The following is a 25,794-nucleotide window of genomic DNA, read 5'->3' on the forward strand; positions in this document are numbered from 1 at the left end:
CATTCATTCTCATACAGTGGGAATGGCCCCTCAAAACCTTACTGGTGGCTTTGTTCTCTCACTTATAAAAGACTCTTAATGAGGCACCACTTACTGTCCCTCTCCTTTCAGTGCCTATGGGAACTGCCAAGCTCCTGTCTCATTCTTGCCTCTATATTTCTAGAGAAAAAAAAAAAAATTAAAAAGAAACAGCTTTCAGTCCTGCCAGCATCAAGGATACCCTCATGGTGCATGGGAAAAGCTTACCCTAACCCATACTTTTCAGACAGGACAGACCCAAAAGTAAGTAGGCAGGGCACACACTTACTGTGTAAAAACCCACATCCAAATCAGCACCAGTGGGATTCAGGCTTGAGCTAATCACTTGCCATCAGATGGATGTGCCACACGTAGCTGGCTGAAACACAGCCCGCAGGCAGAGCAGGCAGGACATGGGTCTGTGCTGCCCCTCCCGCAGGGCATGAGATTGTCCCCGAAAACAAGAGCAAGTGTGCATGAGCAACCCTGTGGCTGGGACATCTCTTAGTACATGTGCCCATTCCTGCATAGAGCTTTCCATGAAGAGTTTCACAGAAGCTGAAGAAACGTCAAGCTGAGCTGCAGATGAATAAGACATTTTGATTTTTGTTGTGTCTAGAACTGGACTAATTGGGCATGTAAACACTCTGTGTTTACAACTTTAGAGTATGTATTTTGGGGAAGATTATATAAGAATCCACCATGATCTTTGAGCACTTCATTTTCCAACCTGAATGTTGTTTTAGGATTTCAGGGTTGTTTGCTTGTTTTAAGAAATGTATTTGGGAGTTTTACACAGTACAGACAAGTTACTGTGTATTCTGCTTAATATTTGGCTATATGTAATTCATTAAATCGTTTTTCTCTTCTCAGGACTGAATTTATTCCAACCTAGAGGAACACAACACCCCCTTGTATCCTGAACTGATAACACATACCCCTATTAAAATGATTTTCAATTTGCATTTTAATTTGTTCCTCCTATGCCCACCAAAACTAAAATAAGCATGCATAAGGTCGCATGAGTAAAATGGAGCTTATGACATGACAACATGACACAAAACTCCTTAAAATTCCATCCATCTTGTGCTGCATTTTTTATAGTTATAAAACAAGACTTCCATATGGGTCACAGGCATCAGAACATGAGACAAAATGAAACTTAAGATACTTCCACCCATAATAGAGACTTTGGTGCAACATCAAGAACAATTTTGGTCTCAAAAATTTACTGCAGAGAAATTAGAGGCACCACTCTATGCACCGTCATTCCTTGTTCAAATTTGCTTTCTTTTTAGAAGTGATAAAGGTTCAGAAAAGTACCACCTTCGCCAGACAAACACAGCCACCCTACAGCCAGGCTCCCAAGCCCCAGGTACTGTGCAAGCACTGTTGCAAGAAGGGGCAAAGGTCTAGACGGGGACACAGAGGGAAGTACAGGCACAAAACTGGTTCTTCTGTTTACAAAAGAAAACAGAAAAGTTTGAGTGTTTATTGCTGTGTCCAAACTCTTTAGGAGACAGTATAACTGCTAGTTTGATAATCAGTAAATCAAATTTGTAATATGAAAGATCCTTTTTTCCACTGATTTTACTGAACTTTTTGGTATCACCAGTAAATCTTTTTTAACATTTTTGTAGTATACAAAATTCATCTTTTTTATTAATATCAATTTATATCCTTTGAGAAATCTTGGTTTTGTAACATTTTGTCTATTTACTTTTATTTTCTACATTGCTTATCAAAATATGCCAATGACATTCAATACAATGTAAGACTTCAGACTTGCATAGTAAATTTGCTTCTACTACATGCTGCACCATAAACTGGGGGTTCCTGAACTGCCTATAGTCCTATTTTATAAACACAAGGAACATCTTCATGCACCTTTCACATACATCTTACTGGCTGGCAACTTTATGTTGATGATACTTCCCTTACTAATCCCAACTCCTTACTTCTGAAATAACATTGTTCTTTTTTATTATTCTATGTTTTGATTCTCTTTTCCTTCAGTTCACTGCTCTTTTTCTGTGGAATTACTATCCACTTTATGCCAAACTTGAATTTGCTTCCATGTATTTATTCCAGCTTTCCTCTATATTCTCTACCCACATTTCCTATTTCATACTCCTAGTGACAGAAACTGATGTGATATATAAAGCCAGGCTTTTTCTACCTTGTAATTCCTGCTTAAATGGGCTAAAAGAGCAAAAGTGGTGAAGTTAAATAGTTTAATAATTCACTGTAATTTCAATACAAATCCCACAGACCATGTTATTGGTTGGCCCCTTTTGCACTAAGTACAGACATAAACCAAAGCTGAGACCTGGTCTCAAAAATATTTTGGGGTACTGTGTTGTGATTGTTTCCACAAAGTATCATAAAAAGCCATGGACTGTCACAGCTCATTGGGAAATTCCACCTTAACTTCTGCTCATGAGAGAACCAAAATAATGGGACTGTTTGGAATATCTCAGCAGCTCAGATTTTAAAGACACGTAATGATACGAAAAATTACTCAGTTCACACATTCTGAAAGCTTTTTGTTAGAAAGATCATTTTTGTTGTTGTTGTTGTTAGGCCTCTGTAAAATAATAGTTTGACAGTCCTTGTCCAATATCAACCTTCAGGCTATTTTACTCTAAATGTTCATACTGCTGAAATCACTGAATTATTTTGTTACTGCTGTCGTTCAGGCTTTTTTTGTTTTGGCACGTTCTGTCTATGGTAACTTGCTTTAGAACTAAATTTCCGTGAAACTCTTAGTTTTTGAAAGATATTCCTAGACGTATCCTCTCCTCCTTTTCCTGAAATGCTTCTGACAAAAATAGCTTATCTAATAGTTTCTCCTAATGTTAGCCACTAGCAAGAAATTACAATACTTACTGGAGATTAGGCCCTATTTAGCAGCAGCAGGAGGAAACCTAAAGCACCACCAATCCAAATAGACAAATATTATTATATCCAATTTTTAGATACATAACTGAAGTATTGGAAATAACATCACGTAACTCAATCCTCAGAAACAGGTTATTCCATTGAATTTGCTGGGATCTATCCTTTGATTAATATCAAGCTTTTGGAAGACTGAAACCCATACGTAACTCTAGGAAACACACTGAGCTCTCTGGAACGACTCCTGAGGACTGAGCTCTGTTCAACTGTACATTTCTTTGGTACTTGACCCAACAGCCCCTGCTCCCCCAATCCTCACAAGATGCCCAGGAACAAAGGAGTTACCGGGCAATAAGAAAAGAAACTATGCTACTAAGACAAAAAACACATTTAAAACATTCTTGCAAGAATGAAGAAAATATGTTCCTTTTTACATGTGTGCAACCCTCTACAAAAAAAAAAACACTGTGCTGAGTTGTTAATTTGTAGACAGAAATTGTCTTTATCAGGCCAGCTAACACCTTTCTTTCACCACATGCATTTCTTGTGTGTTATGTAGCAGCATACATCTTCATGGTGTATTCTGCTATAATGGCATTGATGTACACAAAAATCAAAATTCCTAAACTGAATGTCAAATTCCTTAAATAAAAACATTCAAAATTAGTAAAACATTTTCTATTTTTTCAATATTTTAGCCATTATTTGTAAAGGATTGACAGAAACCAGCAAGACCTTCCTGTAACACGCATTTTCTGTATTTGCAAGATCAATGCCATGCAATCAGGCCTCTAATGCTCAAAACACTGCACACATTCTATAACACACAGAAGCTACATAAAACCAGCAAATAGCAAGAACCACATTTTACACTAGTGACTGTTAAAAATTCAATTTTAAAAACAAAAGCTATTTGTTTCAGCCTTACATGAAATTTATCTCAGAATTGTGGAGTTCAAAATGTTTTTAATGAAATAGCATCCTTGAGGTCACCATGAAATTTTCAGCCATACCCATGTTCCTCCCTGCCTCACTGTCCTGGGTTCAGCAGTAGCAGTCAGTTTTTCTCCTTCTTAGTAGCTGGTGCAGTGCTGTGTTTTGGACTTTCAGCCTGGGAACAGCACTGATAACACCGATGTTTTTAGTTGCTGCTCAGTAATGTTTACTCTGACCAAGGACTTTCTGAGTCTCATGCTCTGCCAGGGAGGAGGGGAAGCCAGGAGGAAGCAGAGACAGGACTCCTGACCCAGACTGACCAAAGAGGTATTCCATACCACAGCACGTCATGCCCAGGATGTAAACTGAGAGTTACGCAGAAGTGCTAGTTCACTGCTCGATTGGGCTGGGTATCGGCGGGTGGTGAGCAGTTGTATTCTCTTCCCTTGTTATTTCCCTTACCATTATTATTATTGGTGGTAGCAGCAGTGGTTTGTGTTATACCTTAGTTACTGGGCTATTCTTATCTCAACCCATGGGAGTTACATGCTCTCAATTATCCTCTCCATCCCTCCGGGAGTGGGGGAAGGAAATGGTGGGAGTGAGAGAGCAACTACGTGATTTACAGCTGAGCTTAAGCCACGACACTCACATACTAAGTCCCAAATGCTGGCAGGCAGCAATCCCCTTCAGTCTGCAAAGAGGACCAGAGTGTCCCTGCCCCGGCTGTTGGACAGCCCTGGCAGGAGCTGAGACAGGGGCTCCATTTCATGGACTTTATTGTTGGGGTTCCCCTGCTAGCTGCAATGCCTCTGGGCTCCTTTGTGCGCACGTGTGTGTATAGACGAGCCTTTTATCGATCATACAAAAAAAATCTACTCCCGTTTCCCCTTTTCCTCCCTCTCATCTTTCCTTGAAAACATCATATTTCTTTTTTTTTCTTTTTTTTTTTTTTTAACAGGGACACAAATACTGAATTTATGTTCTTTTATACCACAAATGATTAATGTACTGCTGATTTCCACACCCAGTGCCTCATTATTTTGGAAGTGACATCTCAGTGGGCCCTTCTCCAAAGCTTCTCAGACTGTGCTCCAACCATATGCCTTAAGCAGAAGTTTAGTGCCCTCACTGCTGAGCTTGACAGGTCTGCAAGCCTTTATACAGAATATAATCAATGCGAAGGATTACCTTCACCTGTGCTGAATCTAATCATCTGTTGCTCAATTCAGAATACCCACCGAGATTACATATCACAGCATTTTAACTACACCACTTCATCCTGTTCTGGTTTATGTACTTGAGAAATCAGAGTAAATAACTACTTAACGTAATAATGTGCCCCTTTCAAATGTTCCTTATTTGACACAGAACAAATCTTAATATGCTCTCCAAACAATGCTTTTAATCTCTCATATGCAAAAAGAAAACTGTTCAATATAGTTTTCTCGTCCAGTCCATGGGTGAAAGCCATTATTTCCATTCATACTCATTTCCTTGAAGTGTACACCACCATGAAGTGTTTGGGACAGTTAATTTTCAAAATAACCTATGTACTTTTATTCACCTTATTTCTACGATAAGAGACCCCACAGCAAGGATGGAATAACAGTATGGAAACTAACCATCTAATCCAACTGGACACACTTTATTGAAGTCTTATTACTTCCATGTGTAAGAGGAAACTAAAGCCAACTGCAATCCCCAATATTTGGCATCCTCAGTACACAATGTATCCAGCAGGAGAATTTCACTTCTTGTTTTCATTTTTACAGCCCCGTAACAATAGACATATGGACTTATCTTGATCATTTAGAGATCAAGAGTTTTAACTGAACAAAAAAAGCAAGGTCTTTATTATGCCTAAAACAATATTCTTCTTTAAAAAGTTGTAACGCTTTGCAAATATTATTCTAATCTCTTTTGCAGTATGAATACTCTTAAAAATAACTGGTATCAAAATTTTAGTACAGATGATAAAATCTTCAAGAACGGGTATAAAGAGTAATGACAATATGGTTATAACATAGATGCTCGTCAAGCAATTTATATGAAAGAATCTCCCCATGGATAAATTCAATGCCATAGCTATATTCCAATGTATTCTGAGGTAGTATGTGTGACAAATTAATTCATATTTCTCAAGATATAAATCCTACTTTCCTAAAAAAAAATCAATATAAAATTATGAGCTATCATGAAACAAATATTTGCTTTCAATAGACAAAAATAAATGCCTCTTTATTAAAGCGTTTTAAGCTTTGTTTTCTGTTTTCTGAGTGGTCTACCAAGATAGATCTCTGAGATGAAAACACCCCCAAGATGGATCAATCAGGTAATTAACTTTCTTAATGGAGGTCTGAGAAGATTAAACCTTCATTTTGTAGTTTCAGCAACACATTTTGCATCTCACGTTCTTCTAGTAATATTTACTGATGAGCTTTTTTAATTTTCAACTCACTTTTTTCTCCAATACATATGCTTTTCTTTGCTATGTCAGTAAATTATGAGATTACTGCACGGCTTAAAACAAGTTTTCTCCTCCAGTGTTATTAATAATGCAAGACACTGAAAGTCAGGTTCTTTTGGTTGAGTTTATTTCACATTTTTGTAAGAATTTCAGGAAAATCAGTACTTTCAACACACGTTTGGCAGTACCTTATGACTTTCCTAGACCTATTTTAATCAAAGAGGCTACCTATAAGAGAAGGGAGGTCAAATACTAATTACTTAACAGGATGATAAATATTTGGTTTTTAACAGAGACAAAATTTTGGTAGGGAAAAAAAAAATGACCTTCATTTAATTATACTAAAATTAATACAATTACTCTTTAAAAGAAATTGCACTACAGATCAAGAAACAGATTTCTGACTCCTTATGCATATGAAATTCAAAATTACATTCCCAGAACAATTAAGTCTATTCCTTCCTACAAAAAGGCTAAATCCCAGACTTTTAACTACTACTACTTTCACAAAATGTAAACCACAGTTTATATTTTGTGAAATTTAGAATCCCATTTCTCTCTAGACCTATAATTTAATTACTCTAAGAACAGAATAATCAGAAAATGGTAATCAGATGGTGATGGACACAATTAGTTTAAATGTTTCTATAAACCAGTATCACAGATGTGCATAGGAAAGAAATCAAGTTAGGATGAAAATCTGTATGTAAGTACAGGTATAAAACATGTCAGAAAGCTCAAAAGGACTTCCAGAAAAGTTAAAGCCTAATGCTCCAAACAACTGCTAGTGATGTGCGCCTCAACCTTTCAGAGCTGTCCTGTGCATACAAGCTCTCCACAAGTGTGAGCATCTACATAACTATGCATGAAACACTTCCACAGAGTGCTTTCCTAAATCTCTGAACACTATGCATAACACCACATTACACTGCACTGGGTTTGGGTGCTTTCTCAGATTTCAACTCTCCTAGAATGTATTTTAAAGCTTTAGAGATAAAAATATGAGAAAAGTAAAAAAAGTACATTAAAATCAGACCATACATAAAGATTTTCCCTTTGCATCTGACAGTGCCTCCTCCCTCCTTTTCACTAAAAGTTAAGATTTCTACTGTAGCAGAAGCTATGCACAGTGCCTGGTAGGTACATGGTTTCTCAGATGTTGAGGTAAAGTATTGCAAACACCCACAAAACTGAAATCTAATAAAAATGTAAAAGAATAACTTAAAAAAATAAAACCTCAATTTTTAATGCAGTAGTAAATATTCCTTTTATAAGTAAATATATTCAGCCACTCAGAACACTTTCATACAAACAATCTGTGTACCTGAACTGTGGAACTGATTTCAGAAGCAAATCCTCCTGTCAAGGGAGCCTCATGGCTTATCAGCAACCGCCCAGTCTTCACCACTGACTGAAAGGAAAAACAAATCCCAAAAATGTAATCAAATTATAGCTCTTGTGATTTATTACTTGTACTGCGCATGGAATATATGAAAAATATGTCATTATTAAGCACTGTCAGAATGCAGCTATTTCTCCCCTCTTGCATTTTTCGCTGAAAGATAAATCAAAAGTCTAAATTGAGTAATTAATAGGATGTTTTTATATTTCCTGTAAAAGTGTTTCCAGCTTCCATTTTAAGCAAATACCAAGAATAAAAATTTATTCCATTGACTATGAATTCACCCTATCAATGCAAACTGTGACATTTCTGAAGGAGAACAAGGATTTTAACAAGTCATTGATAAAAACTTTGATCCTGAAACACATGTAAAGAAATCTTTCACTGATACGTATCTCTGCACAACCAGATCCCAGGTAAAGTTATGAATCATAACTATTCAGAAAGTAAAATTGTTAAATAAAAATTTCAGGAAGAAAACAATTATATAGATTCATGATGCTTGTTTAAGTTTTACATGGCAGTTAGAAGCTACATTTTCTAATTTTAGATCTCAAAGTTTGTGTGGTTTTTACATGATCTACTTTATAATCACATAGCACAATATATACAGAAGGTGATTTAAGTATCTTTAATTAAAAAAAAAAGTATTCATTATGAAACATAACAACGGAAGAAAAATATTTTTAATCTGATGGGACTATAAAGCTTCACCACGCCCAAATATCTTACAGTTTACTGCAACTACATGCTAAATTGCCTAGAATCAAACAGCATGAGATACCTTTGGTCAGAAATATGGCAGCAACATCTCACATTTTGTAATACACATATAGTCAGGTGCATAGAAAAGTTTCATGAACTTCTAGAGACACATATATCAGAAAAAAACCATCAGAATAATGTGTATGTTAATCTTTCAAGAACAGTTACAGTCTGACTTTTAAGATAAGCACATAGTGTACTGCTGCTGCACTGTTAGTCACCAAGTGCAAAAGCCCACAACAGTGCTAGGCTATCAGGTCACACTTTTTTAATGCTGTGATCTTCAATTTAATGTCTACGCCAGCACATTTCCAGTCAGGCAGCTGCACACATAATAGAATTCATAAAGCTAATGCCTTAATTGTACAGTTTTCCTTCTGATTCAAGTGCTTTTCTATTTCTTTTGCTTTTCTAGCTATGACTCAATCAATGGCTCTACACAGCTCATCCACAGATGTATTGGCAAGTCACAGGCCTATAAACTAGATGATCCATATACTGTACTATGAAGTGGTTTGACAACATTCAGAGCTAAACAAGGCAGGAAAAGGCATTTCAACAGTTGGAAAGCAATCCAAAGTTATGTAGGCCCTTTTCTTGAATTTCTTTTGCCAGCACTGGAAACTCCTATCTAAAGAGCAGAGACATTAACTGCACTATAAGTCTGTCCAATAAATCAAAATGGCAGTTAAACAAACAAAATGTACACTCCAGTTTTAATTTGATATGATAAAACTGATACGATCAGTTTTAAGTTGCCATGGGAAAAAACAATACAATTAATCAATTTCAAAGATTTTTTTAATCCTGTTAGTTTAAATAAATATTATTTTGCATGTATTTATTGTGAGAGGTTCACACTTTGAAACATTACAAGCTATTATCAAAGTTACAGATTCGGTTTCTCAGAATTTAGTAGTATGAAACAGACTTTGTTAGGACTCATATAAGAAAATCCACATGGGATCAGACCAGTAATCTAGCAGTCCTGTCTACACAATGGAGATAATCTGATGTTTAGGAAAGAGTAAAACCAGGACCTTTAATGTGCTCCTTCACAACTTCTCAGCATCCAACTATTTTCACGTTGCAGGTTTCCTGAGTCTAATACAGCTTCTTGTTCTAAGTAGCTGGTAACTTTTCTTGTATTAATTTGCCTGTTCCCATATTGAACACATGTAAACAATAAAGTCAAAAATAAAAAGAAGAAAAATCTCAGTTTGGAAACCTGCTTCTCCTATATGAGAAATCCTTAGTTTTACATATAACTTCCCAAGGCTTCAAGGATCCCTTACCTGTAGGAACTTGTTAAGAATGAGTAAGCAGCTGAGATCAAGCATTGTATACAAGCATCTCAGCCCTGTTAAAAAGCACTATTTGTCACTCCTGTTGGAAAACTAGCATAGCTTTTGTGGTTTTAGTACCTATCCTAGCTTGTTTAGGGTCAGCGTGGATACCTGCATCACATCGTGCCAGTTAGAAGTACAATAAAAATTCTCCTATGGGTTAAACCAGAATCAAAAGAAGCAGAAATTAACCACTACACTGCACTGCAAATACAGTCCTGAACTTTTAAGGAAGGACACAACTATTGCAATTCCTGAGTATTACAGGCTCCTGCATCAATTTCTACTTCACATTAACACTTGTTCCTAAACGACAGTCAGTCTTTCAAAAACACGTGCAATCTTAGCTATGGTATTTCCAACATTTGCAAATGCATCACAGCTGTTGGTAAGTTGTTTCAGTGTTCAACTGCCTTCACTGTTAAAATTCTGCACCTTATTTCCAAACTAATTTGGCTGACTTCAATTTCAAGCTGTTGGTTCTTTTTCTTCTGTTTGCTAGATGGAGAAACTATCTATTAGCACATATCTGCTTCCTACATGAATACATTAAGATTGTGATCAAATGGTATCTTGACCACATTTGTGCTAAACAAAGCAGACTGAGCTCTAAATCTTTCACCAAACAGCACACTTCTAATTCCTTCATCACTCTTATGACCATATCCTGAATCACCTCCAGTTTTCAATGTCCTTCTTGAAGTACACCCATCTGGAAACAGCATTCCAGACTTTTTCACACCACCACCAAATATGGAGATAATATAACCTCAATATTGGAGCTCTTGGATGCATGAAGCCTTTTGGCCAAAGCATAACAACACTGAGTCCAGCTTCAACTGATGACTGCAATCCCCTGTTCCTGGGACAGAGGGGTTTGTCCTTGAAGGATAATTACTTCCTGGAATAAAGATGGAAATACAGTGTGCATTTATTATTTCAAGATACAAAATTATATTTGGATATGTTGAAAAATACATTGTGTGCCAGAACACAACTCAGTTAAAGAGTGTATCTCCTCTTTATCAGTAACTGTCTATTTTATCTATTTCTCCAGCTGTTTGTTACCTCTATGTTTTTATCAGTAATGGTTTCAAAAGTTTATATATCTTGGACAGAAATATTAAAAAACAGGTTAAAAGTCCAGCTCTGCAGGACCTCATGACTTTACTATTTCTATTCACCAACACTGCCTTTCTGTGCCATACAGTTAAAGTCAGCCCAACTGAAGCCTAATATTCAGAAGAGCATTTACAGTCCAAATAAATGCAGCACAGTAACATTATCTAATGGGATTCTCAATCTTCAAACTTCATGGGAAATAGCAGTGGCATAAAACTGGAGAAAACAGTAAGTAAATCAGTGTAACAAATTCACCAGCACAGAATCTTACAATTTTATCACCTTTTAAAAATGTGGATAGTTGGAGTGGGTTTCTTTTCCATTTGGATTAATTAGAGAAAAGGATGGCTTTTTTAACAAATGGCATATTTTGTCCCCTCACAACTTGTTGCATTTCTTGTAAGTGCTTGATACTCCTCCACTTCCCCAACATCCCCACTCTTTCTACTAAAACCCCAGTCTTTACACTCTTCTTACCTCAGTAAAAGATTAAAATGTTGAAGTGTATGCACATTCTGCAACTCATGTAGAATACTTTTTTAAATGCATCTTAAAAAAAAATATGGTATGGCTTAGGAGATTGGCATCAATAAAAATGTTCCTTCTTTACATGCACAATCTGAAGATGTTGCTTGCTGATCTTTAAAGTCCAGAGATATTTCTGGGGGTACTAAGTCATCCTGTAGGTATAACCTACTTCAAATTACATCAAAATGGAAACTTTTTTGCCATCTTTAATAACAGACCATAGAGGAAAGTGAAAAGCAACACCCAGGCATTTAGAGAGCACAGCTCTGCTTTGTGCCGCTGTCACTCTGCACTTTCACAGCTAAGTTCAGCTAACGCAACCTTGGTTGCTCCCATAAGCGAGAGGTCCTACCCTACCTAGAACCTCCTGTTCCCAGCCCATCCCTGACATCTCCTCAAGCAATAAAGGGGCCATGGGGTAAGCCAGCTGAAGGAGATACCGGATTTGTCCTGCAGCAGTGGACAGTTAGCACAAAGCAGCAAACACCACCCCAGAGACAGATTCAGAGATCAAAGGCAAATCAGAATTTGCTCACGAAAACTTCAGCAGTTCTTCCTCTCTCCAGGAGGCACCTGACAGACAGGTCATGGCACACCACTGTCACCTGTGCTATATCCAGTCATTAAGAGAAGAGACTTTAGGGCTTTCAACTACTAAATTAACACTAAAACAAAACCAGAAACCAATACTGGATGTGCTATTCCACCTCAGTTTCATTGTCAGGACTGTTTTACACCAGTGTCATCCACAAGGATGACCACTGGTTTTGTGTCAGAGCAAAAGGCTAGTGGCATGATCACCCTGATAATGAAATGCAAAAGAAAACCTAGTGTCTTTGCCAGACTAGTGCTTTCAGAGTGTACTTTGAAGGCTTTCTGAACTGCAGCCCAGGATTTTTGCAGTGAAGCAGCTGAGCAAATTATTTTCAACCTCCCTGGTGACACTTTTTATCCAAGAGTTTCTATCATCATCTCTCTGTTCAATTCTCAATTCACATGTTGGCCGCTTTCTCCCCTCCTACAGGCACCGATGACAGAAGAAAACAACACAAGTCTGGCACTTCCAGGCACTTTGAAATCTATGTGCTGACACTACCAATAACACACTATGCCCTTACTTAGAAGAAAGCAGACTTAAACCAAAATTAGTTTGATAATGTCTTTAAAGGCCGTTGCTATGTTAGTGAAGCAGCTGGTTAAGCTGGAAGTAGTGCTGTTGCTATGTGTGGAGAATAATAGCATAAAATGCAGTTTACCATCAAAGTCAGCATTTTATTATAAATGGCTGTCATTGTGTCACAATGGCAAACTGCCTGTTTTAAGAAGAAAATCTCAGAGAGAAAATATTTCCACCTCTCACAGAAAAGGAAATATTTTGATGCTTACACTCACATTTAAATTTTTGCTTACTTTTCATTGTATCCTTTAGTGAGCGTAAAAGTACCCTGCGTAACTGAAAAACCTGCTTTCTAAAATAATTTTAAAGAAGCTGGCAAAGCACTGAAATTCTATCTGTATTATATCCATTTGGCACTAAGCATGTATGAAACAATTATAAAATGATATCAAAATGAGCATTGATGCGTGCCTTTCCTGAAAACAAACCAGAATACGGAAGCTTAAAAAAAAAAAAAAAAAAAACACCAAAACTTGGTAAAGTTTCAACAAATGCCTCAAAAAACTTTTTCTTTTTCTTTTTTTTTTTTCATTTTTAAATCAGCTTTAATGAATCTGTGCTTTGAAACCGTAAAACCTTAGGCAGGCTATTTTCCTTTTAATGTTTCAATAACAAATTAAATTGCATAGCAGCATTCTTGGTACTGAACACCATAAGCATAGGGATAGAAGATCCCAGATTTCTACTCAACACTTTCCCTAGAGAAATACATAACATAACCTGACAGATGAATCACTGTGGTTTACATTTACTTAGCGCATACAGATCCATAGGATGACGCCTCCCAGATACAATGAATTGTTTGAGCATGTGATATACTGACAATCTTAAATGCAGTTATTGCATCCCCAATTTCCAGACATCCCAGATCCTTACTGGGGTTATGGGATCTCTGGAAAACCAAACAGATCCTGAAGAACATTTTTTACTAGGGTGCCAAAAGAAGGAACACAAGAGAAATAGGATGAGTCCTAATAACCTGGACATGAGAAAGCCCTGTAACTTCCTAAGGATCATGATCTAGTTCGCAAATTACAACTGTCACAGTTGCCCTGATGAACTAACTTTTCCTAGAAGCAGTAAAAGCTAGGAATAGTATGCACTCCTTAAAGCTCCAATCTAGCAACAAAAATAACCCCTACCATTGAAGAAAAAATTTTAGATTAATCTGAATTAAAAGAGAATAAAATAACATCATTTGACGTGGTTTTCAACACTACTAAATTCCCAGAGAAGAAAAATTAGAGTGAGTCTTAAAATCCACTATACTGTGATGTCTACACTACATTCCCAAAAGTTGAAACTCATTTATCAGTCAACTCAAGATGCGAAGACAAACAAATTACAAGAAAAACCATTATTTCATCACACACAGCTCAACAGCTCAAAGTATGAACAAGATTTCACAACTGCTGGTAATAAAACAGTCAGCCTTACACTCGTTCTGCTAAGATTCGTAACGCTACTGTAAGTATATCACAGTATTACAATAATGTAGCAGAGAATCCTAGCAGTGTGTTGGCAACAATGTATGTAGATCAAAGAGAAAACTACTTGGAAAGGAAGCAAAAATTTTTCAAACAACACAATGAAAAGGCATGGGCAGTCTATAGTAGATGAGTACGCTGAGTAACAGCAGAGAATGAAAAAGAAATCTGATTTCTTTTTAGCTTGACACAAATAGCTAAAAAGTTGCCAATCATTTTAACTGATCCATATTTGCAGAGCACAAATCTTTGTCTGTCGAGGTTCTGATCCACCACTGTCTGCTTGTTCAGCTGATATAGCTGAGGTTTGTGCTTTCTGAACTACAAGCCTGGAATTCATTGACCGCAGATGGCACAGCTGAGGCTCCTGTCGCAGGCTGTAGCCTTGGACAGAGCTCAGACCTACTGCCAGCTTCAGAAGCATGGAATGACCTTCCCCAAAGCAAAAAGATTTGAGATAACCAATTTCATAGCAAGGATGGGCAGATCCACTAGGGCTCACAGGCTGCAAAGAGCACAAAAATGAAGAGGCACTAATTCTGGTTTCTGACAAAGAAGCAAAACACAGTTCATAGAAGGAGACAACTCTAACAGGAAACAGGGACAAGGGAAAGAACAGAGAACAGCCCTCCACTAGTGCTCAACACAACACGTGACCTTAGCACATCAGGGTGATGAGAGAGGCCATCCTGCTGCACAACCCATCTCTGACATGGTGTCCATACCCTTACCTGCCTTCTCTGAAGGAAAAGTTAAAAACAAAACCAAAGCCTAACAAACAAACAAAATCCAACTAATTTTAAATCAGAGTAGACCAGCAGTCAGAGAAAATAAAGATCCGAAGGTATAACACATTACAACTCCAAGTACCATAGTAATGAAGAAAAACGTAGGAAAATTAAGAGAAGTATTAGAGATGCATTTGCTGTCGAATGAGCTGCTTACCTGAAACCAAACAATAAACTAAAAAAAGCACGAAATAATTATCAAAACATGTACTAAGGTCTAGCATGTTGAATACAGCTGTCATACTGTCCATTGAGCTCTTTAAAAGTTACTACTGTGCATTCAAATATTGACTTCTAATAAGGAGTAAAGCTCCAAGAAAAGGACTTAAGTTAGTTTTACAAGGCCACTTTAAACCTCTTCTCCCTGAAAGGTCAGTCTTGCTGTATTTCCACGTGGCTACTACTTTTATCAACTCTATAGCATAAGTGCAATATAGCTGGATGAAAATCCCAATGGTAGCTCAAAGGAAGGGGAAGGAACAAACAGTCTGGAACACAGGGAAAAGCTGGACCACGTTTTTGACACTGGCAAGAGGGGATGCTAACAGCATGATGAGGAAGGGAAAAAAAAAAGAAAAATCAAACATACTTTCATTTATAGCCAGCTGTCCATCACAGCTCTGGCCTTTGACATGTCTTTAAAATTATGCTTAAGAATAAGCTTAAAGTAACAAGAAAGATTTCATATTATAAATAATGTTCCCTGTAGAAAAAAAAAAAAATTGATTATACAGTAAAGGCAACATTGTAAGTATGCTTCTGTGTTCCAAGGAATTTTAAGAGTTTAAGACTTCAAACAAAATCACACTGATAAGTTAAACAAAGCAGAGACTCATAATAAATTTGTAAGGTTTATTCTTTGATAAAATTCTAGATATATATAGATAGGTATACATTGTGCATATATGTCCATAACTCACCTGGCCCAAAGACAGTAAACATTCTTAATCCCATACATGCACATCACCTACTGCTGGAGTTGGTGAGCCTTGGTTCTGTTGTCAGAAAGGCTGTGAATAAATCACTTCTAGGGTTTTCAGCTACATTTGAGCTGGTGGTCAAGAAATAAACCTGCACATTCTGCAGAATAACTTTGTATTTCTACTAGATGACTTGGAGTTAGAAAGCAACTTGCAATAAATCTCAAAAACTATTTTCAGACAATTCTCTGAGAACTCTGACCAAGCAGGAAAGAGAGAAAATCAGCATAATAGATAGAATTGTTCTTCTTTTTTATGCTTCTTTTTCTTACAGTGAACAATGAACAGGGAGTTCAAAAGCGTTTCAGTTGATAAATTGTTAGCGTACCAGCCAAACTTTCAATAAAGTTACTTAGAGACTTCTCTGCACTTTTTCTGCTTTAATGTTTTTACCTAATTATCTGTATGCAGATGCATGTCTACATATTTATTTCTTTTGTTTTTATTTCTATTTGTTTCTTTTCCATCCCAGGTGAAGGACCTGCCATTTGACCTTGTTGAATTTCATAAAGGCACTGCCAGCCCATTCCTCATCAGCCCATTTCTCCAGCTTGTCTACGTTTCTCCAAACGGCAGCCTTGCCCTCAAGCATATCAATCCCCAGAGTTTCTTTTCATCTGTTAAGCTTGATGAGGGTGCACTCAATCACCTCCTCACATGACTGATAATGATGCTCGAACAGGAGAGGTCCTAGTACAGACTCCTGCAGCATTTGCCTGTAACTGACCTCCAGGCAGTATACCATACTCTCCCCATTAACCATGACCTCTAAGCCCAATCATGCCAATAGGATTTTACCCAGCTAGCTGTGCATCCTAACTTGGATACAGGAGTATTCTGAGAGAGTATCAAAAGCTTTGCTGAAGTCAAGGTACCTATTATCCATTGCTCACCCCTTGATCACAAACCCAGATATTTTTATCACAGAAGGCAATCACATTGGATGAGCATGAGTTAGTCTCAGTAAGATCATACTTTTCTTCTCCTCAGTATGTTCAGAAATTATGGGACACTTTCAGTCTTGGTGAAGAACACTAGTTTTAGCAATGAAAAACAGCATAAAAGAATTTACTGGTAATTATTTTATGAATTATCATTTATGAAATATATAATTTATTTTATGAATTTACATCATTTTCCTAAAATTGATCACAAAAAGGCAACTGAATGCTCACTGAAGCAAGAGATATGCATCTTTAGGCAGTCTGAGTGCTGTCACTAAGATGGCCCACACTAAAGAGCACCCCAGCTATCTCAATACAGCAGAGCTATATTCTAAATCAGCTCTTATGCTAATGTTGTATAACATACTGGTTAAACCTCGCCACTTTGAAACACACATCAGGATGGATCTTTTCCCCAGTTTAGAATGTACATATGGCAGAAACAGTTCATAAAGAACTAATTTGACCACAGCTGGGATGCACATATAAAACATCTTGCAGAAAAATGTTAGCACAATCATAAAACTTACTGCCTCAACACACCAGGATTTTATTATTCCAATATGTATCATTTTACACTATAAATGCCAAAAATAATTCTGAAATACTAACGTGGCTTCTTCCTTCATAGCACTGAAAACATAATGCCGTAGTGTGAAGATAGTGGAGCAGAGATAATAAGAAATGAAAACAAACACACAAGTAATACAAACTAGCCTGAAAAGTTTAAAACATGACAGTCAAAGCCAAAAGGGTTGGCTACAGAGCTAGGCAGAGCATCCTAAAAAGCAATGAAGAGAGTAGGTAATAAAACAGTTATGGCGTTTATGTCCTACACAGCATTGTCAGGGTATAGCAGAGATGTTCAACAGAGAGATTTATATGCTTCCTGAAAAGCCAGGAACTGAGAACAGATTACCAATGTGTTAGGCATCATAAAAATACAGAGTAGCAGAGGATTCCTCTCCAGAACAACTTTCAATTTAAATAGCCAAGACTGTGGAAAGATAAAAGAGACATGACACACGGCAGGGTGCATCTCAACACTGTTTGGTATAGTGTTTCATAGAAAAGTGTTAAACTGATATTCTATCAGCCAATAACTAACTTCCTAATGCCATGCAGTAAACTTACCTCTTGTAAGTGACTGGGATTAAGAGATCTCACCAGTGTACATACATACCCAAAGGAAGGGTGCAAACAAGACATTTTCAGTGGTGCCAAGTGACAGGACTGCATAGTTTATGCTATTATGCTGATGTTGTACAACATACTGGTTAAATCTTGCCACTTTGAAATCCACATCAAGATGGATCTTTTCCCCAGTTTGCTGCTATAAAACCATTTGTAATACTTTCATAACACCATTCTAAGTATCCTAAAGCAGTAAATTGCTAAGAAAACATTAGCTGCTAATAATGGTCAGAGAATGTGGAGACAATAGAGAAAAGTTTTGTTTTGTGCAGATAGATACCCCTGCTTAACCTAAAAATATTTAGGAACATACTAACCAACTTCAGTAAGAGACAGGCAAAGAAAAATTACTTCTGAAATTTCATAGCATGACCCCTTATTAGCCTTAAGATAAATTGCTCCATAGGCACTGGAATCGTTTGGGAAAGAAAACTGAATCAGAAGTCAATAGTAAATTTGAAAATAAAACTCACCTGGCTCTTCTTATCACTTCATGACACTATGCTGATTTTTATTGCATTCTTGTCCTCCACTTTTTCACAACTGTTGTTTTCTGATGCCAGAAACTCTTCTTAACAGTGAGAATATTTAATCTGGTGCAAGGACTCCCTGTTTATTTCTGAGGATGCCACATACAACCAGGGTAACACTGCTGAAATACGTAACATGAATAGGAAAAAAAAGCTTCTTTTGACCAAATGCCTCTAAATCTCCCAGTCGTTGTCTGTAATAATTCCTTAAATGATCTTTTTAAGTATAAAGGCAACTGAATTGATGTAAAATATTCATGAATCCACTAGGCTGGTGACTCATATTTGCCTAGTTAACCACAATTAAATACATCTATACAAACAATTTCTGAGTGTGTAGCCTAAAACATAAAACTTAATAGTAAAGATTTCAGAAGCCAAGAGCTGCAGCAGCAGCCTCCAAACTTCACCAGTCTGACCAGTAGTTAATAACACACAATGGACAAATTTGTCCTTCCCTCCCCTCAAAACTACTTTTTAATTCCATGCTAATGGAAGCAAAAGTAGAAAGTCTTGGTAAATACAGCAAGACAATGCTGCACTAAACAGATCCTTTTCACTACAGAGATCCTTTTCATGCCAGAAATCATCATGGACATATAAGACCCCCTTCAAGTTTGTGTGGCATTACAACATTCAGTTGACATTCCACGAAGTCTTCTTCTGAGGCTTTTTATTCCCTTGCCATTTAAATTACACTGTTAAACATACAAAATACTCTTCATAAGTTATCTTGCTTCTTCAGTTTTTCTATACTCATGCTCAAAACTAACATTTATTTTAGGTCTCAGAAGTTATAATTCTATTAATAAATTAATATTTAAATCTCAGATTAATTAGCCCTCCTTTTGCCTTTCAAAAATTATGGGCATATTGTTTATTAATAGTCACAGTTACAATTACATTAAAACTGTAATGAAAAAGTATATGGCAAGTTACACGTATCCTCTCATACAAAGGCTATCAAGTCATTACAGTGCAGCATGTGACAGAAAGCCAGCAGTTAGAACAACAGGAGATAGATACAAGATAACCTGCAATTTACTGCAATTAACCTGTCATTTACCACCTGGGCACTCTATTTTTCAAATAGAAAGATTAAAATGAAACTGATGTTTCTTAAAAGCTGTAAATGAAGATAAAAAACTGTAACAAAAATATAAGAACTTAAAGGCAGAATAGACAGAAGAAAAACCTGAATTCTGGAAAATGAGAAGTGCAGAAATGTAGATGAAGAAATGAACAGCAAGAAAAAAGAAAAGGCCAAGGCAAGTGAGATGCCAAGATGCAGAAAAGATCTGGATTCTGGAAGGTATGCAAAAGGAACAGAGAAAAGTGGCATAACACTTGTCTGTTCTTCACTCTGGTTCATACTGGAGTTCTAGCATAACCAGGACAGCAGCGAGACTTTGTTCAGGCCACAGAAGTCCACTATTAGCCTAATTTAAAACAAGATTTCTCGACCAAAAAGATACACAGATCTTTAAAAAGGTTGTTCTAGATCTTCAAACTTTCATATATCCAGAGTTTGGCAAAAACAATGAACTCAGACCTAATGCAGTGTTTTCTAGTTGCCGTATGTCCCCTAAATGTTTTAGACACAGAAGAAGGGAACATCTATAAGCTTCTAGACACCAATAAACATCTGTGAAGATGTCTTTCAAGTGTGTGGGGAGAATCATTTTGTTGACACTTTTCATACCAGCAACTGTCTTTTTCAAGTAACACTTAAAGAATCACACCAAGGAAGACTACAGTATGTATGCTCAATGGGAAAGCTAGTGCATTTTATAATATGAATAAGCACTAAAACTCCGTAGAAAGCAGGATCTTCAGCATTTATGCATCCAGAAGTCACTTCTTTTTTATTTCCTGTACTTAACTCCAATTCTGGTAGCACAAATTCATACAGCTCAGGACAAGACAGATAAATCTGTTTCACTGCAGCTGTCGAACCCACTTATGCCAAGGATTCATTGCATTTAGCATCTGAATTACTAACATGGATTATACAGGAAAGCATGAGGCAATACAATGGAAAGATCTGAGCAAAATAATCATGACATAATCTAAGAAAAATACGAAGTAGACCAAGATGGTCAAGTAGATGTCTGAAAAGAAGACCTGTGCCATTTTTGACTCCTTTCAAAAATAAGCATTAGCAGGTCTCTGATGGATGTGATGAATATTTAAATAATACAGATTGCTTACAGAACTTTGTGGCAAATAGTTTATAAACCTGTATTTTTAAAATTACTGTATCCCTTGTTAATGTTCTTCTGAACACTACTTCCCATTTAAATTAATTTTTCTAAAGCAACAACCAACTCCTCTTTTCATTCTTTCAGTGCTATATTTTGTCTTACAATCCCTTTAATTTTTTTTTGTTGTTCCCTCTTCATTAAAACCATCTAAGCAATCTTCATTTCTTCTCTGATCTCCATTCTTTTCCATCAGTTATACACTCTCTGTATCTGACCTACTTCAACTTACAGAGGAATAAATAGTCATTTAAAGTATATATTCATTTTCAGCCTGTTACCCAAGGAAATGAGGGTTCTGCAACCTGATCTTCTTTTTCTGACCATTTGTCAGTCTCCTGACAGCCGTTTTGCAGCCAAATGAAAGTCTTAAACATATTAAGTTCCTGCAAGCTTGGTAAGAATCAGTGTCTCTGGGTGAGTTAGATTAGTACTCCTACTAATTTAGTAATCCAATAAAAGATAAACTGCACTTAACACTATCTTTCCCACAGCTCTTTCTGCAACCAGGAAGCACCAATAAACTGTGGGGTTTTTTGCTACTTTCTGACTAGGCAGCCATCTAGAAAGGAGCTGAGCATCCCAATGTAGGTAAGTAAATGGAGAATATGGAATGCTGGCAGGTAGGAAATATGGAACATAAATCCATACAAAACCAGATTTCATTACTTATGTGGTAATTATATTTCATTCTTTATCATTATGTTGTTACCCAAAGTAAAAAAAATTAATTAATTTCTATGCCTTCATAGCACCATATGAGAAAAGATAGAAAGACCAAATCAAAAACCATGGAATCTGCATCTGAGAGTTCTCTGGTTGGTGGGGTTTTTTTCAGGTTTCCATTTCACAGAACATTTCTACTATGTTGTTGGGATTTTAAAATCATTAACACAGAGCTATCACTCAGTAATATGCCTGTAACATTTAATTTAAATTTCCATTAAAATACCACGAAACATGAAACAATAGTTATTTTCTATTTAAGTAACATCTCTGTTGCTTCTACTACAATAACTTCATTTTGATCTTTTTGAAGCATTTCATTCAATTCAGTAAAAACTACAAATTTATATAGACTGAGTCATGACGTAAACAAAGGTTGAGGTTCGGCAATATTTCCTCTACAGATAAACTTGAGTTTCATAACCTATTAATCTATTTTCTGGCAAATGCCACTATTAAACTCATCCAGCTTGTTCCATCAACATTTCTTGATATTCAAGCTAAAACTAATAAAAACATTACATTAAAGAACTCCTCCCAATGCCAAAGACATTTAAAAGGTTAATCATGTGCCTTTTAGTTCTATTTACAGTCAACCAAATTCTTTCTCCATTTCCATTAAGTTTAATGGTCTTTGTGCACAAGGAACATGCTACTTAGAGCTCCAGTAAGCCAATGACATTTGATGAATTAGCACAGAACAATAAAGTAGTAACACACAAAGTGACCTAGAAGCTGCCACAAAATATATGCATTTTTTATTGACGTCAATGAAAGCCTCTTCAATGACAAACACCAAATCGAGCCTCACGTTTAAGACAGACCTTGACATATGATAAAGCTACATTTAATTGCTTCACTGAAACTTTTAAGTGTTAGCCCACGTACACTACTTATAGTGATTTTACAAAGTACACAAAAGAAAGTCTATCTATTAACCAAGAAACATTTTAAATAGCCTTTTTCGATGAGAGATGTTCCTGCCCATGGCAGGGGGGTTGGAACTAGAAGATCTTAAGGTCTTTTCCAACCCTAACTATTCTGTGATTCTATTCTATGATTCTATGAGCTGAAAAAAAGTCATGCAAGTAACCTGAGAAAAAATCCTGCTTCCATTAACTGATACATATTTTTTCCATTGCACTGATCACCATAGAATCAAAAAGCCAGCAGTGTGAACAAATTATCAGCATTAAGAGTTTATAATATTCCATATCTATTTATCGTCTGCTCCTCAAAGAACCAACTCCCATTTCTTGTATTCAATGATACACAGAAAATAGAATTTTCTACTTTAAGCAACAACTTAAAAGACATGTTGAACCCTTTATATGCTTAGTGACTAAAAGACAGAAGTCATATTTGTATGTGACAGAATAGTCAAAGCTAGTAAATCATTCATTTCAAAGTTCTGAATACTGCTGAATAAAGTCCTCTTTCTGCTCATTATGTATTATTAACATATCTGAGACACAGTTTTTACTCTAAACAATCTGAAACGTGATAGCATTAGATTAAGTGTCACATGAAGATTTTTCTTCCAATCCCTAAGGAAACCTTTATGTTCTATGGCAGATATGATGCAAACAGAAAACCATGAAGTTGGTGTAAGAACCATACATGGTGCACATGAGCCTTTCTTGTCTGAAGCTTTGATTTCCTAATACAGTGCTAATGAATAGAACCATAGAATGGTTAGGAAAGGACCTTGAGATCATCTAGTTCCAACCCCCTCGACATGGGTGGGGACACCTCCCACTAGACCAGGTTGCTCAATGCCTCATCCAGCCTGGCCTTGAGCATTGAGTCAGAAATTAATTCTGTATCACTGTAATCATTGAAATGCCTATAGAGATCTCCCCATTTACATCCTCTACATATGCAAGGACCAGAGAGAAAAAATACTACACACGAATCCCTTGAAATACCAAGGAGGTTTGTACACCTCAGAGCACAACAATAAAAAAGCACAGCCAAACTTGTCAAGTGTATTGACAAGAGTGACAATAGATACTCGAAGAGAAATATTTATCAGCTATCGATCTGTTATGGATCTTTATAAAACTTAGTTTGGCAGTGGAAGGGCTAGAGGGAAGACCAGTTACTGAGCACTGTAGGTGGTAAACAAAATGTGGTTACTGTTCTTACCATTTTCCTACTCTGAGCAACATTTACATTTGCTTACAGAAAACCACTATACACTCCCATTCACAGAAGCTCATCTATTTACTGTTCAGTAACAAAATCTGTGTTCTCTGATATTCTTTAGAGCTGTTTTTGCAGAAAGCTTTTCATGAGTAGGTTCATCACAGTATCTAGATTTCTCCGGTAAAATTGTTTGGAATAAAATATAATTTTACAGAGAGACTGTTGCTTAGCCTTTGATGTCACTTATTTTCCTCAAAGTGGAATTGGTAAAGCAGATACTAAACAGCTGGCATGCAGACTTCAGAAAACTGGAAAAAGGGACTAAGTGACTGTATTGTAGTGTGTTCAAGAAAATTAGACAAAGTATCTAAATCTTTAAAAGCTACTGGAAGCACGAAACTATGAAAATATGTATCTGCATTGCACAACATAGGAAAAAGGAGAGATTTATGAATATTTTATAAATGGTAAGACCATGGCACAAAGCGATCAAATATCTAACCAAATATCCTAAGTAGAATGTGCCAGAAAGTACTTGTAAGGCACTTGACTAATGCAAATCACAATTTCTTTCTCTATACTCCTGCATTTCTGATGTTTAGTTATAAAAGCATTGAGTCTCTCAATGCACCACAAACGCCAGAGATAATGTAGTATATATTAGTACATAGTGGCAATGTTTGAACACACACCAAAACAGTGGTTTTGCAGTTCTGTCATTTGCAGACCAAGTAACTTAACAAAACTGGCAATATGCTTCTTTTCACAGCTGGATGGTAAAATCACGCACACTTACAGCACAAGCATTATACTTTAACCAAGTGGTTTTACATTACCACTTAGTGTTTTTCTCATCCGGAAAGGTTGATTAGCATTGTCTGTAAACAACTGCAAGTCTTCAGCTACAAGACATAAACCCAAGTACAGTCCCAACTTCCAGCAGACTGCACTACTAGTCTAAGTAATATGACTGGAGTTGAAACAGACTATTGCTCAAGCAAGTGGATAAATACCTCACATAGAGTTCAAACAGAACAAAGAATGAATTTTATGATCTGAAAATTATATCATTGTAAGTATTTATAATACCAGCAGTCTCTTCTCTTGGTGAATGATCAATTCCCATCACATCACCTGATTTTAAAAAGTGATAAAGATTATTCTAATGCTTAACAAGGTTCTTTTAGATTGCTAAAGATTAAAACTTTTCAGTACTTTACTAATTCAATTTCTGGTTGCTTTTCTTCTTATATGTTATCTTTCATATTCTATCATCGAAGAGAAAACAGCCTGAACTAATCCCTCTTAAAGACTTCTTTGTTGTAATTAAACTTTAGAAATAAAATCTTACTTTTTTTTTAATTAAATAAGCTTGCAAAACAACCATATAACATCAGCACCTCTAGCTCACAAGCTATAATATTGATTTCATGCATTAATTCAACTCACAAGATTTGCAGGGAGAAACAGGCAAACAGGCTAAAAAATGTTCAAGACTTGGGGGATTTTAGGAGTACTCTATATTAGCTTAACACAAAAAAGTTATCATAGAATATATTGAGTTTATTTAGAAGAAACCCTTCAATTTTGGTGAGCACTGTTGTGTGGCAGACCAAAAATCAAAGCAGTCCATAAATCCAGGCTCTTTAGCACAGAAAAAAGATAGGAGGGAAGGTAAATGGTTTGTCCAGTTCTATATTAGTAGCACTGGAAAAGGTAATAGCATAATGAAAACTAAGCCTAATCAATATATCCATCAGGTCAGCACGTAGCCTGTCATCCTACTAGGTACAGCTCTAAGACTTTGGGTAAGTATCTTAAAAAAAAGGAAAAAAAAAAAATCACATGCACATACACACAAAAAAAGAAAAAACAAAAAAAAAACAAAAAAAAAAAACAAAAAAAAAAACCAAAACAAAACGAAAAAACCCTCATTATTCAAAAAATAGATTTAAAAAAGAAAAAAAAAATCAAACACCTCCATTTGGCAATCTCTGCAGCCCATGTTTATATTCCAAGAATTTCAGATTGCCTTCACAGAAAGCTCACCATAAAAGAAAAATACTTACAATAA

General features: G+C 36.3%; 1 protein-coding gene across 3 annotated transcripts in view; it reads right to left on the reverse strand.

Moving 5' to 3' along the window:
• BCKDHB (branched chain keto acid dehydrogenase E1 subunit beta) overlaps nucleotides 1–25,794 on the reverse strand; it is a 121,842-nt gene that overhangs the window by 38,964 nt on the left and 57,084 nt on the right. For 2 of the 3 annotated variants that reach the window (XM_065681376.1, XM_065681377.1), the window contains exon 9: nucleotides 7,647–7,733. The exons of the other annotated variant lie outside the window; for it this stretch is intronic. In XM_065681376.1, the coding sequence (XP_065537448.1) occupies nucleotides 7,647–7,733 (87 nt within the window). The remainder of the gene's footprint in view (nucleotides 1–7,646; nucleotides 7,734–25,794) is intronic. 3 annotated transcript variants of the gene reach the window in all.

This window comes from Lathamus discolor, chromosome 5, assembly GCF_037157495.1.
Source record: "Lathamus discolor isolate bLatDis1 chromosome 5, bLatDis1.hap1, whole genome shotgun sequence".
NCBI classification, from domain to species: Eukaryota; Metazoa; Chordata; class Aves; order Psittaciformes; family Psittacidae; genus Lathamus; species Lathamus discolor.